The sequence below is a fragment of the Durio zibethinus genome, chromosome 14 (genome assembly GCF_047325235.1).
Source record: "Durio zibethinus cultivar Kanyao isolate XHJ-2024 chromosome 14, ASM4732523v1, whole genome shotgun sequence".
Taxonomy (NCBI): Eukaryota; Viridiplantae; Streptophyta; class Magnoliopsida; order Malvales; family Malvaceae; genus Durio; species Durio zibethinus.
Genome location: NC_143175.1, coordinates 10879681 through 10895091, shown reverse-complemented (window position 1 = coordinate 10895091; position 15411 = coordinate 10879681). Strand labels below are relative to the sequence as shown.

General features: G+C 31.3%; 1 protein-coding gene and 1 pseudogene across 3 annotated transcripts; one reads left to right on the top strand and one right to left on the bottom strand.

Annotated features, from left to right (window-relative positions):
* The first annotated feature begins 1210 nt into the window (after nucleotides 1-1210).
* LOC111294772 (pentatricopeptide repeat-containing protein At2g40720 pseudogene) lies at nucleotides 1211-3605 on the top strand (annotated as a pseudogene).
* Nucleotides 3606-3705: 100 nt separating this feature from the next.
* On the bottom strand, nucleotides 3706-9074 carry LOC111295508 (uncharacterized). Of its 3 annotated transcripts, none has more exons than XM_022889015.2 (5): nucleotides 8019-8717; nucleotides 5971-6904; nucleotides 5390-5485; nucleotides 4988-5124; nucleotides 3706-4172 (listed from the first exon to the last, which is right to left on the bottom strand). In XM_022889015.2, exons 1-5 carry the CDS (start codon nucleotides 8303-8305, stop codon nucleotides 3995-3997), a joined length of 1632 nt encoding a protein of 543 aa, XP_022744750.2. In that variant the 5' UTR covers nucleotides 8306-8717; the 3' UTR covers nucleotides 3706-3994. The 3 variants fall into 3 exon arrangements, 2 of the variants coding, with proteins under 2 accessions (XP_022744750.2, XP_022744753.2); XR_016327509.1 differs by having other exon boundaries at nucleotides 4161-4172; nucleotides 4988-5176; nucleotides 8019-9074; XM_022889018.2 differs by lacking the exon at nucleotides 4988-5124 and having other exon boundaries at nucleotides 4012-4172; nucleotides 8019-9072.
* Nucleotides 9075-15411: the final 6337 nt, after the last annotated feature.

Here is a 15411-nt window from a genome sequence, read left to right as displayed (position 1 = left end):
TCGTAGATATCACTACTCGGAGTACCTTTGAATCTCATCGTCGGATAAAAATTTTTTTCCTACATTTTTTATTAGTTTAGTATATTATTAAATTTATTTTTATATTATTTTATTTTTAAAGTTTATTTTAAAAATTAACAAAATTATAAAAAAAATTTAACACATATTTCGTTATTTAATATAACAAATATAAATACTTTAATATGCATAAATATTAATAAAATAATATATAAAAAACAAAAAAAATTCAAAAAAATTTTTTTTTACCTGAACCGAACTAGTCAACGGTCTGGTCAACGTTCGGTTCGGTCCGACGATTTGGGTACAGTTCGACTCAGTCTGGGCGAGGTCTGGTTGGTTCAGCGATTCGGTACCGGTTCGATTCGAGTTCAACTGTTAGATTTCTGTTCAATCAGATCGGTCAGAAGTTGATGGAGAAGCGGGTCACGGATTGGGTTTGCAGACTCCAGGTCGGGTCGCGGGTTGAGCGCGGATCTTGGGTGCTTAAAACGACGTCGTTTTGGATGTTTATTGAAACGACGTCGTTTTGGACGTTTATTGAAACGACGTCATTTTGGCTATTGATAGCTTATATAAAAGCCCAATTTTTTTTTGATCATTTCCTTCCCTCTTAAAAAAAAAAAAACCTTTCTTTTTTTTTCTTCAGCCAAATGCGGGTGTCGGCCGGTTGCCGTCACCGTCGTCGTCGGTCATCGTCGTCGGTGATCGAAGAAAACCAAAATCACATAAAATGTCTTACTCAACACCCTAATCACAGATCCAGCCTCCTTTTCACCAAAAAGAGTCTTCACTTCTCTAGATCTGCTTTCAAAGTTTCGATGAAACTATTTTTTTTATTTTGATTTTTTTTAAACTGACTTTTTTTTTTCTGTAGGGGCTTGCTGCACTGAGTTCCTCCCTATGAGGAGGACTATTGATTTTTTTTTTTACTTTTTTTTGGCAAAATCTCTTCCGCTTTTTTTTTTTTACAACTTTTCTTCCTCCCTTTTTGATCGGCTAGGAGCTCTATTTATAGAGCTTCGTCAATGCCCCGTGTCTAAGAGGATGGCACAGGGCTAGCAATAGGGGTGCAAGCACGACCCCCATGCCTCTTTTATTTTTTTTAACAATATCTGACAGTGATAGGGTTAAGTGATCAGAGGGGTGAAGGGTAGGGCATGGTGATGGATGCGTGGTAGGGTATAGTGGCATGGTGCCCAGGAAGGCACCACTGTCATCTCCCATTTTTTCAGTTCTATTTGTTTTTGGTATTTTATATTTTTTTGGTATTTTTTATATTTTTTTGTATACTGTATTTAATAATATTATTATTATTATTCTTTTTTTTTTGGACAAATTTGATGTCCACAATAGTTACATTGTTAGGAATATGTTTAACAGTGACCTTTTGTTGGAAACTACATTGATTGGTATGTATTCGAGTTGTAGTCGAATAATGGAGGCTTGGCTTGCGTTTTATCATTTAGAATATAAGAGCAATGTGGTGGTTTGAAATGTAATGATTGGTGGGGTTTTCGATAATGGATGGTGGGAATGGAGCTTAAAGTTGTATTCTTTAATGGAAGGTGAGAATGTCAAGTTTGTATCAGAGTCGTTTAGTAGTACCTTGAGTACATGTGGGCATTGTGATGTCATGGATTTTGGGAGGCAAGTTCATTGTGATTGGGTCAAATTGGGATTTGAAAATAACACTTTTGTTTGTACTTTTCTTTTGAGTATGTCTGGAAGATGCCAATTTGTTGAAGATACCAAAAAGGTTTTTAATCAGTTATTGGATAAAGGAATTGAATGATGGAATGCTATGATATCAACTTTTGTTTCTAATAAAGATTCTTTTGCCGCTTTTGAAGTTTACAACAAAATGAGATATAATGTGATAACCCCTGATTCTTTTAAGATGTCTAATAATTTATCATGTTGTAGTTTGATTCGAAATTATATAAAATTAGGAGCTCAGTTCTTGCAGAATTAGTGAAATGACCTCTAGAGAGTAGTGCTGCTATACAGAGTGCACTAGTGAGTAGTGACCATGTACTGCAAGAGTGGTAGTCTATATGATACTACTTTGGTTCTTGGTGCAATGAGGGAAAGTGTAATATGGTTGCTTGGGGATCCATGATATCAGGTTTTTGTCAAAATAGAAAATTCAGAGAAGCTTTAGATTATTTTAGAAGAATGGATGCTGATGGACTAAGACCAGATTCTGATATTATGTCAAGTGTCATTAGTGCTTGTACAGGATTGGAGATCGTAGATTCGGGGTGCATGACACATGGTTTTGTTATGAAAAGTGTTTTGGACCTAGATGTTTATGTGGCTACTTCCCTTGTTGATATGTATTAAAAATGTGGTTTTCCAGATATGGCTGAAAATACTAACAATTATGTGATTGGTTGATAGAGTGCTGAACTCTTAATTTTAGTGATCAGAATTTAAATTTTGATAACTTCAAATAAAAAAAATGAAAATGTATTCTCCAGAATGCCACATAAAAATCTTGTTGCTTGGAATTCCATGAAGTCATGCTACTGCCGAAACGGTCTGCCTGAAGTGTCAATAAATCCTTTTTTCTAAAATAGTTCAGCATGGTTTTTATCCAGACTCTGTATCCATTACAAAGTGTTCTCCCTGCAGTTTCATCCATAGCAGCTTTACTTATTGGAACGATCATCCATGGATATCTTGTTAGACTTGAGATTCAATCTGATATTGAGCTGGAGAATGCATTGATCGATATGTATATTAAGTGTGGATTCTTAAATATGCAGTGTTTATATTTCAGAACATGTCCCAAAAAGATGTAGTTACATGGAATTGCATGATTGCTGGTTATGGATCTCACATGTATGTTCTTCAAGGATTGTCATTATTTGATGAGATGAACTGTGGAATAAAACCTAACGATGTGACTTTCTTTCCCTGATTTCATCTTGCAATCATGCTGGTCTGGTTGATAAAGGCCACAATATATTTCAATCCATGACAGGGGAGCATTGATGGGTCTAACTGCACTACGTAAACATTGTTGATCTGTTGGGCCGCCCTGAACGTTTGGAGGATGCTTATAATTTTGTAAAAACCATGCCCTGGAACCTCATAGGAGTGTTTGGGGAACTGGCAGCTTACAACTTGCTGAAAGTGGAACCAGACAGAGGGGCAGCAATTATGTTCAACTCTTACAATTGTACGGAGAAGCCGAATTATGGGACAAGTCTGCAAACATACGATTAAAAATGAAAGAAAAAGGATTGAAGAAAAACCCTGGATGTAATTGGATTTGAGCCGAGGAACAAGGTTGATGTTTTCTTCTCAGAAGATTCCTCATCCCTGAGAACAATGGAGATCTATGGGGAGGAATTTGGAAAAGAAAGGAGGTGACTATGAAATTGTTGAGGCATTATCAAAGATAAATTTGAGTTTGGAAGTGGATAAGCAAAAGGCAAATTTTCTTTAATTTTTTCTTATTGCATCAATAGCGACCTAGTTATCGTGAAGATCACTGGACAAAAGAAAATAAATGTGGAAGATCTGAATGTTTTTATGATCAAATCTGAGTAGAAGGGACTAACTACTTTGAGAAAATGATGGAGACCATTCAAATTTGAGCCAAATTGAATCCATTCTATGGACTAAAGATTTGAAACCTCGACAGGAGATTAAACTAAAGTTACATTTAGCAAAGAATGTCCAGCATAAATCCTGTTCCCAGGCTCCACCCAGCTGTAGACATTGAAATGCCTAAACAATGTGGTGCAATGTATCTTTGTTCATGAACTTACAAAAGAGAAAATCGATGAGTATATTGGAAGAGGGGGCGTCTTTGCTCTTTATCCTATTAAAAAACTTTTATTCCTTCCTTTTCCCCTTGTGGCCTCTTTTTCCATGAATAGAAAAAGGCATGAAAGGACTAAATGTAAGGCAGCGATGGGGTGACCTCTGAATTCGGTTGCGACTTATGAAGAAAAGGTGGTCACTATTCTCTTTTATCCTCCTCAACCTCTTCCACAAGTCTGAATAAATCTGCATTTGACACCTTCCTTTCCTTCCTTTCCAGATTGGTTGCTGATTCTCCAGCCAACATAATAGTACTGCCAGTGAGTGAGACACCCTCCTCTTCAAGGTCATCCCCTGTTTCCTCAGAATATGCATATCTGCATGCCACATAACGAATTAACTATTATGAATATGCCTCAAGAAATTGTTCCAAAATCTGTAACTATCCATATTCAATAAAGTGTTTACTTTCTTGACAGAAAAAAAATGAAATGTATAAGAAGCCAATCTGACAAGTAACAGAGGCAAGCTGTAAGTAAAAGTGTAGAGTTCGTGAAACCTACCCTTGTGGAGTACTAGAATCTATGATGCTGATATTCTAGATGCAATGAGGGTCTCAAGAGATTTCTGAAAGCTCACCCAAAAGCTTTTGAAGTAAACTTGACTAGCTCACTTAAGTCCCAGATTCCATGTAATTTGCCTATGAAAGCACACGATAGATGCTTATATAAAACAAAAAGAAAGCACTCGCGCTAACAACCCTGGGAGTGGTTCAAACTTCACAACTCTAAAGTGAATACCGCCCATTGAAAGCTAATGCTTGTCCTTTGCACCTAACACAAACATGTTCACACTTCAAAGAGACAACTGAGATCTATGCCACTATGAAGAATATGTATCTTTTTATATAAAGACATGATTCAAGATGCAAATCAGATATCAGACACCAAATGTGACAAGCATTGCTTCATATATATATATATATATATATATGTATACATATATATAATAAAAACATCCACAATTCATTTATCAGATCTCTAGCTCCTTTGTCCTTTTAAAGAATACATGAAAACAATTCTTATTACCAAATGAAGTATTTATAAATCTCTCATTCACAACAAAAATATCACCTAAGTTAAGCAAGAAACACTCTACCCAATAAAGAAAGTGGCGAGTTTCCAGGGATTACCTAGTTGGATTGTTTGATGGAGCCCATAGAATGCATATCACTATCAAAAGTACAAATGCAAGCAGACTCCAGAAAGCTGGGATTATCCATGCTATTTGCCACAGTTCACTTAATGGGTCTGCTGCATTAAAATACAACTGAACCAACACGTATCAGAAGCTTGATTAAATGCATGCAACTCCTATAATTCTTTATGGAGAAAATAATCTGATATTAGTTTGAATGTTCAGAGTATATACAAATAGCTGGAAAACAAGGAACTTTAGATCCCTATAGACCAACAAATACTAGCTTTCCTTAAAATGCTAGGGCTTGAGTTGAGATGGAGGTAGGGAGAGGGAGGATAGAAGACATAAACAATCAAGAAAACTTATATAACAAAAGAGAAGTTTATTAAACAACCTCATAACCAATCCAAGCAATAGAGAGCAGAACTGATATTGCTAGTGAATTGGTAAACTTCCGGTAGAGCGCAAACTTGGCCATGCTCCTTCTAATCTGCACCCAAAAAAAGGGGGGGAAGAATCATCAAATGGAAAGAAAATGTACTGGATTCAGAAATAAAAACTACTAAATCATCCTTATCTATACTAGAGCCAAGCTGTCAGCTATTTGAACAACTGACTAAAACAAGTAACAATTAAACTTACAAACTGATATATGCAGAATGTATTCACTTATTCACCTTTCTTCAAACAAGGATACAAATATATATGACTGATTGGTAAAACTATCGGAAGGCACATCAAATTCAGTAGAAAAATAGTTTTTGTGGAGCCGAGAAGGCCTTAGTAAATTTAAGTTTTCAATTTATAGCACTATGCAACCAAGATTCACGTGACATGCAAGAAGAAGATATGACAACTACTCAGATCCAGTGTATCAGTAAAAGGAACATGACATATATTTAATCACTTTCACAGCCACAAACGAAAAGGGACATTCCAGGATAATGTCTGTGGAAAAGATAAGCACAGATCTACCTGAAGCTTTTCTAGAGTTTGTGACAATGCAGAAAAGATCCAAACTATGAAGCAAGCATCCAACAGAGAAACTGGTAGAACTAAAAATAGCCTTGCTTTTCCAGCTAAGTCATCAATATTCCCCAGATTTTCAACCAGCCCAAGTGCCTCTGAAAAGAAAAAGTACGTCAGACCAAGAAGAAGAACTTTGAAGGTTATACCTCCAAGGGTTGGCCGCAGAACACCATAGCCCATGGAAACCACTAAAAGAAGTAGACGGGAGACAGTCTTCTTAACAGCACTACAGGTAACTGCCCAGAGTGTTATTCCCATTGGTCTGCTTCCAGTTGCATTAAAATTTGCATATTCAAAGTACCATAGAGCCATTTCACACATTCCCAAACCAATCACTGCAGTAATGTGGTAGTGCAGTTGTATTATATCTTTCCAGTATTGAAGAAACCACAGAAACCAGACAACACCTAGACCAAGGTATGCAAGAGACATCAATCCAAAAAATGTCATTAGTGGTGCCATCTTTCCTGGAAGATAGCCTCCTGGGTTTCTCCAGACAGTTCTTCCACTGATCATCATACCTGTGAGTTCTGGATCACAAAACATGAAATACAAATAGTACATTCCAGTACGATTAATCTCAACTGTTTGAAGCACCATAGTAGTGTCTTCATTTTTTCCTTCAAAGAAGGTTTGCATTCGTTGTGGATGATAAGGGTTATTTGGATCTTGGTGGATGATCACTTCCCCTACCTTACAGGATCCGTCCTTAGAAAGATCTGGAGTGCAACATATTGCAGCTGAATGTAAATATGAACCTCCAATTTTCTCCCTATCTTTTACCTCAACTATTATAGCTTCAACCAATCCAGTTTTTTGCTGCATCTCATTCTTCCTTTCAGCAGACTCTTTTGTTCTTCGAAATGTGATTGACTCAAACCTGAAAATGACACAGCATCACAGATGCAAGAGAAGTTGCAGAATGGTTTAATTTGTATCTGAAAAATAAAATATCTCGGTCATTTCAAGTTAAAACTCTGCCATAGAGACTGGAAACAAATGATGGTGTGTCTAAATATCCAAATTCACCAACATAGCATCTTGAGTATATGATAAATGGACTCATTATTTACAGGAAAATCAAACACAAAGTTTTTATAGGTTACAAAAAAAGGTATCATGCTGAAGTGTTCCTGAAGAACAAAGGAAGATCCAAATGAATTGGGATCTAGACTGAAAGTTTGCAGGATCAAATATAAAAATGTCCTATAATTATAGAACAGAAAAATTTCCCCCGATTGTTCAATAATGCCTCTATTAATCTAAATTGCAATATCAATGTGCATGCCCAAGCTAACAGATTTCACAAAGTAGCAGATTTTTCAACTGCTTAGTGTTATTGTCAATAAACCATGAGATAATTTTCACAATGTGACATTCTTACTGCCATTCATTCGGGAAAACATAACAGAAGAACATTTGTTTTCTCCTGTCACAGTCAAAACAGAAAACAAAGGAAACTGATAATGGTCCCCCTGCAAAGATCCACAATTTTCAAAACCAACGTGGAAAAAATCATAAGATAAAACAAATGATAAAAAAGCTCATGGAAAAAGCATGCAACTGCCTATGAGGTGGGTTTTTCTTACCCAAACAGTAGATCAAAGCTATCACTTTGTCGGTTTATATCACCCCAGTACATAACTGATGATAATTTTAATCCACCAAAAAAAAAAAAATCTTATTATGAAATAGGCAGTGCCTATTTGTTAAAACTTAAAACGAACCCCAAAAATGAAAAATCACAAAGTAAAAACAAGATAACAAAAAAAAAAAAAACCCGACAGAAACTTGATGATATTATTAACATTGTTCCAAATCAGATTAAAAATTATTAGGCCGACAATCATCATTGAAACTAAAGATAATCCTACAATGCAGCATTTTCCAATCGAACAAGTGAGAAAAAAAAAGGTTAAACTTGAAAATAAAGCAGATCAAAACAAAAAAAAAAATTCATTGATGGAGAGAGGAGACTACAAAGAAATGATGACCTGATAAAAGACTTGCCATTGAGGTGGTTATCTTCAGGGGAAGAAGAACCCTTTTTGTCAGGATCAATGTGCAGGTCTGATGCATAAAGGCCTTCGCTTCCACCATGGCAGAAGAAAGAGTTGGAACGGCGGATAAAGCTTTCGTTTTGATATTCATGGATGGAACCACCCACTTGCCTTATCAAAAAGCAGCTCAAATATATTGTTACTACAAATGTCAGCTTTTGAAAACACCCATTTCTAATCAGATCAGAAGAAAAACAAATGTATTCCCTGTTGTAGCCCATCAGCTCTCAATCTCTCTCTTTTTCTCTGTTTGAGTTCTGTTTGTTTTGTTTTGTGTTCTGTCTTAGAAAATTGGGTTTTTTTTTTTTTTTTTTTTTTTGAAGTGTAAGAAAATATAACTAAAATGATCAGATTGACTCAAACTTTATAGCGTTACGTGTAGCACATGCTGATGTTTCATGTTTGGCATTCTATATATCTAAACAATAAATTTTTCTAATACACTATATTAAATACTCTCTCTTGTGCCATTTTTGTCTTTTTCTGCTTTTTTGCTTTTTTTTTTTTTGCTTATTTAAATTTTAAAAATATTTTACAGATTTTTTTGAAATCTTATAAAATTTTTTAAGGTTAAAAGCACTTTATAAAGATTTTTTTTTTCTTTTTTCTCATTTTTTTCTTTTTCTAAATTCACCAATTAAATAAATTTTACTCTATAAAGAGTTTGACTCGAGCTTCATATGCTTACCGCAAATGTTATTTTTTTGCTTTTTTTATTTTTTAACTATTTGTTCAATTTTTTAACTTTGTATTGCTTTTTATTTTTGTTTTCACCTTTTTAAAGATTTTTTATATTTAATAAATTTTTTTATTTAAAATTTTTAAAGTTAGGATACATTTTATACTAATAGTTTTTTCTTTTTAGCTTTTTTGCAAATTTTTCATTTTAAACTTATTTATAAGTTTTTTTTAGATTTTTTAAATTTATTTTTGTATAGAACTCACTTGATACTGAAAATATACCACATGTATTTTTTTTTTTACATTTTATTATTTGTACTATACTTTTTTAAATTTAATAAATATTTTAAAGAATATTAAGCAGAGTATTTGATAATTTAGCATGGCATCTCCATTTGGTTTTTTCCTTTCTAATTTTTTAATTGGATAATTTTGTAACAAAAGATGCCAATTGATAAAAATACGAAAATAATTCTTATTTGATGGCTTTCGATTTATCTCGATTCAATAAATGATGATTTTTTTAAATCAAGATCCAGTTGGGACAAATTGAGTATTTTTAGAGAAGCAAAATCAAAACGGCATTATGTTTAAGATGTTTTATCTAGATCCATTTTGGAGTATATATAAAAATATATATTTTATTATTAATTTAATTATATATATTATATTAATAAAATTATTATTTGATATATTAATTTAATAAATTAATACTTTAAGCTCAATAAGTATGTTAATGTAACATCCTTTATGAGTTTTTTTATTTTATTTTTTTTATCTTTTCATTTTTTTCAGAATTTTTTTTTGGTTTTTTTAATTAGATAAAATTTGTAAAAAAAAGGAAGTAATCGAAATATCCACATGTCACTCTTATTTGTTTTTTTTTTTTTATAATTTTTCACTTTTTAATTTTTTTAGTTAGATAAATTTTATGATAAAAAATAATAAATAAAGAAGATAAAACAAAAAATTTTGACCATTAACAATGCGCAGATAATCGTGCTAGTGTAATTAAAAATTGTAAAAAAAAGACAATGAGAATTTGACATTTCCTTTGTCTTTTAAATTAGGATTAATATTATAAATAACTATAAATTATAGTAAAATATTTAATGTGGTTCATGATTTATAAATTTGTTAATTAATATAGTACTTAAAAGATTATTTGTGCATATATTGTCATTTAAAATTAATCATGTTTGAAATAAATAACACACTAATTAATAAATTTATAATTCAGATACCATATTAAAGATTTTTAAAACTTAAGTATTATATTAAATATTTTACTAGTGTCGTTCTTAATGTTTACCCTTGAAATTATTATATGTAAGTAAAGTAGTAAACCTTGCCAATACAAGTGAAGAAATATTAGCAGCTATTACAATTTAACACATACTTTTTGAGGTTTTTCTAGTTTGGAAGTATATTTGGTAATTTGTATAGTTGTGTTGTATTTATTGTGTTAAATATGTACAAAAAATAAAAATAATCGTATTATAATTTATATTGACACATCAAATATGAAGCATATATTTTATTCATGTCAAATTCATATATTTATTTTTAATTAAAATTATAAATCGTATTAATTATTTTTTTTCATATAATGTTATGTTTCACATTTAAAATTATAAATATAATTGGAAAATGTGCCATTTATGGGGCAACAAGAGTTACTTTTCATTGTATAAATTTTTTTTATCAAATTATAAATATAATAAAAGTTACAGTAACGTATTAAATTTAGCTTCATATGAGAAATCAGTCAATAAATCAACACATAATTGAAAAATCTTTCATAAAATTATATCAAATTCTCACATGGTAGAACTTAAATTTGAAATTTCAAAATTCTAAATCCTTTTTCTTGTCACTAAATCAAAGAATTGGCACTTGCATTCTACAATTCAATACCACATTTACCATATATAAATAAATATATATATGTGTGTATATGTATGTATAGTAAAGAAGTTTCAAGTTAAACAGTTGATTTGAGATAAAAAAAAATGTGAGTACTTCTCATTTAGTTTAGCAAATATCAATTTGCTTTGTGCATCACAACAAAAACTAAATCTTTTGTTCATTTATTTGTCAATGAATCTCAAATAGCAAAATGAAAATTCAAAATTGAGCTTGGTTTTATTGAAATTGAAGCTTTGATCGAAATGATTTAATTTGCGTTCGGACGCAATTTTAAACTTAGCTTGATTTGCTTTATTATATAGTTAATTAGATATATGGCATTTGAATTATAAAAAATATACAAAATGATACCTAAACAAAATAGATATATAATTTTTCATTATGAATATTCAAAAAAATATGTATATTTTTTATCTAAAATTTAAGATTGCTAACTTATTTTGTCTATGTGAATCCAGCCAGTACAATTATGCAATATGTATGCCACACAAGTAATAAAAATGTTGAAATAACTATTTCAATTTCCATATGGATGCCACATGGCAATCCTAGATTAGCTGATTTTAGTTAAAAATAAATTTTTTTCTTGAAAAATATAACAGCCCAAATTTAAAAAAATTATTTTTCTTGTTAAATTGAATATATTTTTTGATAAAATTTTATTTTTTAATTTATTTTCTCCGTTTCTTTTTTCTTTTAATCTTCTTAATTCTCCACCAACATCCATGTTTATATCCTTTATTTTCATTGGAGCCAACCCATCTCGGACATCAACTACAACACAGAAGTACAAAACCAAAAAGAAAATGCTTTCTTCTATAATCATGGTGGTCCTGAATCATGATTATATCATGGTGGTCATGAATCATGATTATGGTGATGATGACGGTGCTGGGCATGTCAGTGAAAAAAAATGGTGATGCCCCATGGTTTCCATGCACTAGATAGTAGATACACATCAAATCGATTCCCCCAAGTAGACAGATCCAAACTCCAAAAACACAAACACTGAAGGAATCCTTCATCTTGCACTTTTGAAGCGGCTTTAAGATAATAAATGCTAACCATGAACGCACACGGTCTTGAATCAACTTCCTCTCCCAATCAGCTACATATATACACACACACACACACACACTCCCTCAAAAGCATGTTCAGAAAGACTTTCAAATGGCTTCTTCAGGATCATTCTTAGCCAGATCATAGGTGGCTCCACATATTGCTTCAGAATATAGGCCACCTTCTCTTCTTGTTTCAGCACACCCCTATTCTTTGGAAATTTTGCCACATTTACCTGCAGAAACATGTCAACAGGTATTAAGGAATAACATGATAAGAGAAAAAGTTGCAAACACATCAAACAGTCATAATTTTATGAAACTGGACAGCTCATAAACTTCCACTTAATAGAAGGTTTCTGTTGATTAAAAGTAAAGTTTAATGCCTTGTACATTTAAATGGAACATTGTTGAAACATGTTTAACTTTTGCTGGCAGACTAAAATTGACCTGATGCTTCCACTTATATCCTATCCTCCATTTTTAAGGACACGAAATCAATTTCCCATTTTGAGGAGACAGAGAAAGATAGAGATAAAGGAAGACAGAAGAATGAAACTTTATTGTCACATTTGAATGCCATATGAAATTATATCATAGATGCCATGCCATTTTATAGAATTTTAAAAATTTTGACAGCAGAATAACTTCGGGGGCATACCATGGGACTAAAAAATCAATAATATATGAACAAAGAATGACAAAATGCGGCAAAGATTAAAGTGAACAATCAGCCTAGAAATCAAGGAATCACCAAATTAAATAGCTTTATAAGAAGAACTATTACCTAATCCAGACAAAAATCCCTGTCCATTTGTTCTTCCTCAGCCTACAAAACAGACAAGCAGAAAGAAGCTTTGCAAGTCAGTAAAGATATTAGACCTTACATCTCAACACATGCTAATCATCACATTGACGTCATCAATTACTTGAAGTGTTTACTTATGCTAAGAATTGCTTTAAGTCGGCCGTCTTAGCTAACGCAGGGCTTGCACACAAACTATCCAAGATTCTATTGCAAGGGCCATCTCACCATAAAGCGAAGCTTGAGAAAAGTCCAAGATTAATCTTGAAACCACCAGTGTAGTTGCTTTTGTCAACACCCATTAACCAACCAAAATATGAATCTATAAACCACTTAGGCTCCGATTGTTTCATAAAAAATAACTTTTGAAAAATGATTTATGAAAAATATTTATATTTTTTGTTATTTGGATGAGTTAGCGAAAAATATTTTTCATTGTTTGGTTGTTTTCTTGAAAATTTATTTTTTAAAAAATAATATTAATATAACTATTAAAATATTAAAATTTATTTATTATTAAGGTATATTAAAATTATTTATTATTAAAATTATTAATATCAAAACATAATTATATTTTAATAATATTATTAAACTATTATGTTAATATAAAAAATACTCAAAATAAATTTATTTATTATTCTTTATATTATTTATTAATATATTATAATATTATTTATTAATATATTATATTAATAGCATATTATTTATTAATATAATATTATTTATAAGTAAAATTATGCTAAAAAAATATTAATGAATAACTCTTCTAATAAATAACTCTTTTTTGGAAAATTCCTTCCCCTTTTCAAATTTGTAAGATAATTTTCAAAAAAATAATTTTAATTTTGGTTAACCAATTAATTTTATACCAAACAAATACTTGAAAATATAAAAATTATTTTTCAAAAATTATTTTCCGCGAAACAAAAGTAACGTTAGTTTGAGAGTTTGAATCATTAGAAAACCGAAATTAGTACAATTTTTTAACATAATTTCATGAGGTATAGGCTTTCTTTTTTTTTTTTTTTTTTTTTTTCTCTTGGTTATTCTGTGGAACTAAGGTTGGCAAACCAACTTTACATGCAACCAGTATCTTAAACAATTGAAGATACTTTTAAATTTTAATCTCTTTGTGCAACTAGGTTAAAAATCTCATTTTGCCTTGTAAAATTATGGACATCATGTATTTTTTTTTAATGTATAAAAGAGTTCATGATCTTGAGATTTGAATATTTTTGTGATCATGTAATTTTAAATTTTAAAATTATTAAATATTATTTTTTAAAAATAATTATGTAAATCAATTGAGATAAATTTCGATTTACATATTTGAGTTTTATAGTTTAAGACAGGTCATATTTAAAGCTTGAAAAATGATTACAAACCCAAGAAAAGCCCATTAAAAAGCTCAAAAAGTCCAAGGAAAGCTCCGTAGACGTATCGGCAAGCTTGTTATAAACACAAATTCATATACACAACAAGAGATGTGTACATAGTCAGATTTGCATTGCTAGTTTTCCTTTGGACAAATAGCTTTTGTGGGCTCATTTCTGATTGCAGCACAAAATCAAAATTAAAAATTTGACAGATCTCCTTAGAAAAATAGAATATCAATGTCCCAAATCAACTTAAAGAATGTATTCATTGGAACCCAGTTTAAGGTAGGGAATTAGGATCATCATCATCATCATACTAACAGTTATTCTCTTATCTGTACCCATTTCAAGAGTGGGAAATCTTTTTAAATGTAAAAGGCCTCCATTCCAGGATGAGACTAGGGGTGGATTAAGAGATGAACTGCAGACTAAATTATCTTTGCCTAATTAGTGTGATTAATTATGGATAATGCCAACTTGGAGGGTTGTCAAATAGAACGACGACAAGTGTCATAATTTGAAAACTAAGATTTCATGTTATCTTATTTTTTCAGATGACAGATAAATGATGCTCAGAAAAGTACAAAAGTAGACTTTTCAGATGACAATATATAGCACTGTTGTGTTTTGATGTCAGATCAACATTTCAGAGTTAAGAATATGTTCTGTCACCAAACTCTCTCCCCTTTATCAGCTTTTTTCTCACAAAAAAGAATATTAATCATATTACAAACAGAATAGTAATCCATTATGCATTTATTTTTGAAGCTAAATGGAGAATTTTAATGCCTATAACAAGCTTAACTTTGTTTTCATTCCCTGGCGGGGGAATCTTCCTGTCAACTTACATCAGTGATGAACGTTTTATTAAGTTGTAATTCATACATGACATCAAAGACATTTTTTTTTATAAAATTACATATATCAGTAAAAGTTATAGTTAATAATCAAATAAAAGACTAATAAACATGCAAAAGCAACAACTCAACATATAATTAAATGAAATTCATGTATGATGAGATTTGAATATGAGATTTAAAAGTTCTGAAACCTCCTATAAAGACAAATTCTTTGCCTTAAATAAGTTAATGACATTCCTTTGATTTTGCTAGAAACCCCACTAATCAAGCACAAAGGACAGGTGTGTGGTGGTAGCTATCATTCTTTCATTTCCCACTTCAAATTGCCTGCCCTTCCCTTTGAATTTTGGTCTAACTAGCACACACAATCAAGGGCACAACCAGATTTTGATGACACCTTGCAACTATAATTCTTAAGCTTTAATTTGTTCTCAGAATCTTTTTTGATTGGCCAAAGAAAGGATTGTATAGACAATATCCCAGCACTAGCAAAGCTACTAGTATCCTTAATAGGGAGGAGATGCTAAGCCTATACGTAATTGGATTGTCGTTACGTCCAAAAAATCTATATTTTTAACCATAATTTTATTTTTATTTTGTTTTTCACATTCTTGTTTG

Bases quoted from the DNA above. Each gene is read 5' to 3' on its own strand.
- LOC111295508 (XM_022889015.2), bottom strand. From the start codon at position 8,305: ATGGGCTACAACAGGGAATACATTTGTTTTTCTTCTGATCTGATTAGA. The intron at 6,905-8,018 runs GTCATCATTTCT...TGTCATTTTCAG, and splicing joins AATGGCAAGTCTTTTATCAG to GTTTGAGTCAATCACATTTC. The intron at 5,125-5,389 runs GTTGTTTAATAA...GTGTTGGTTCAG, and splicing joins TTGCTTGGATTGGTTATGAG to TTGTATTTTAATGCAGCAGA.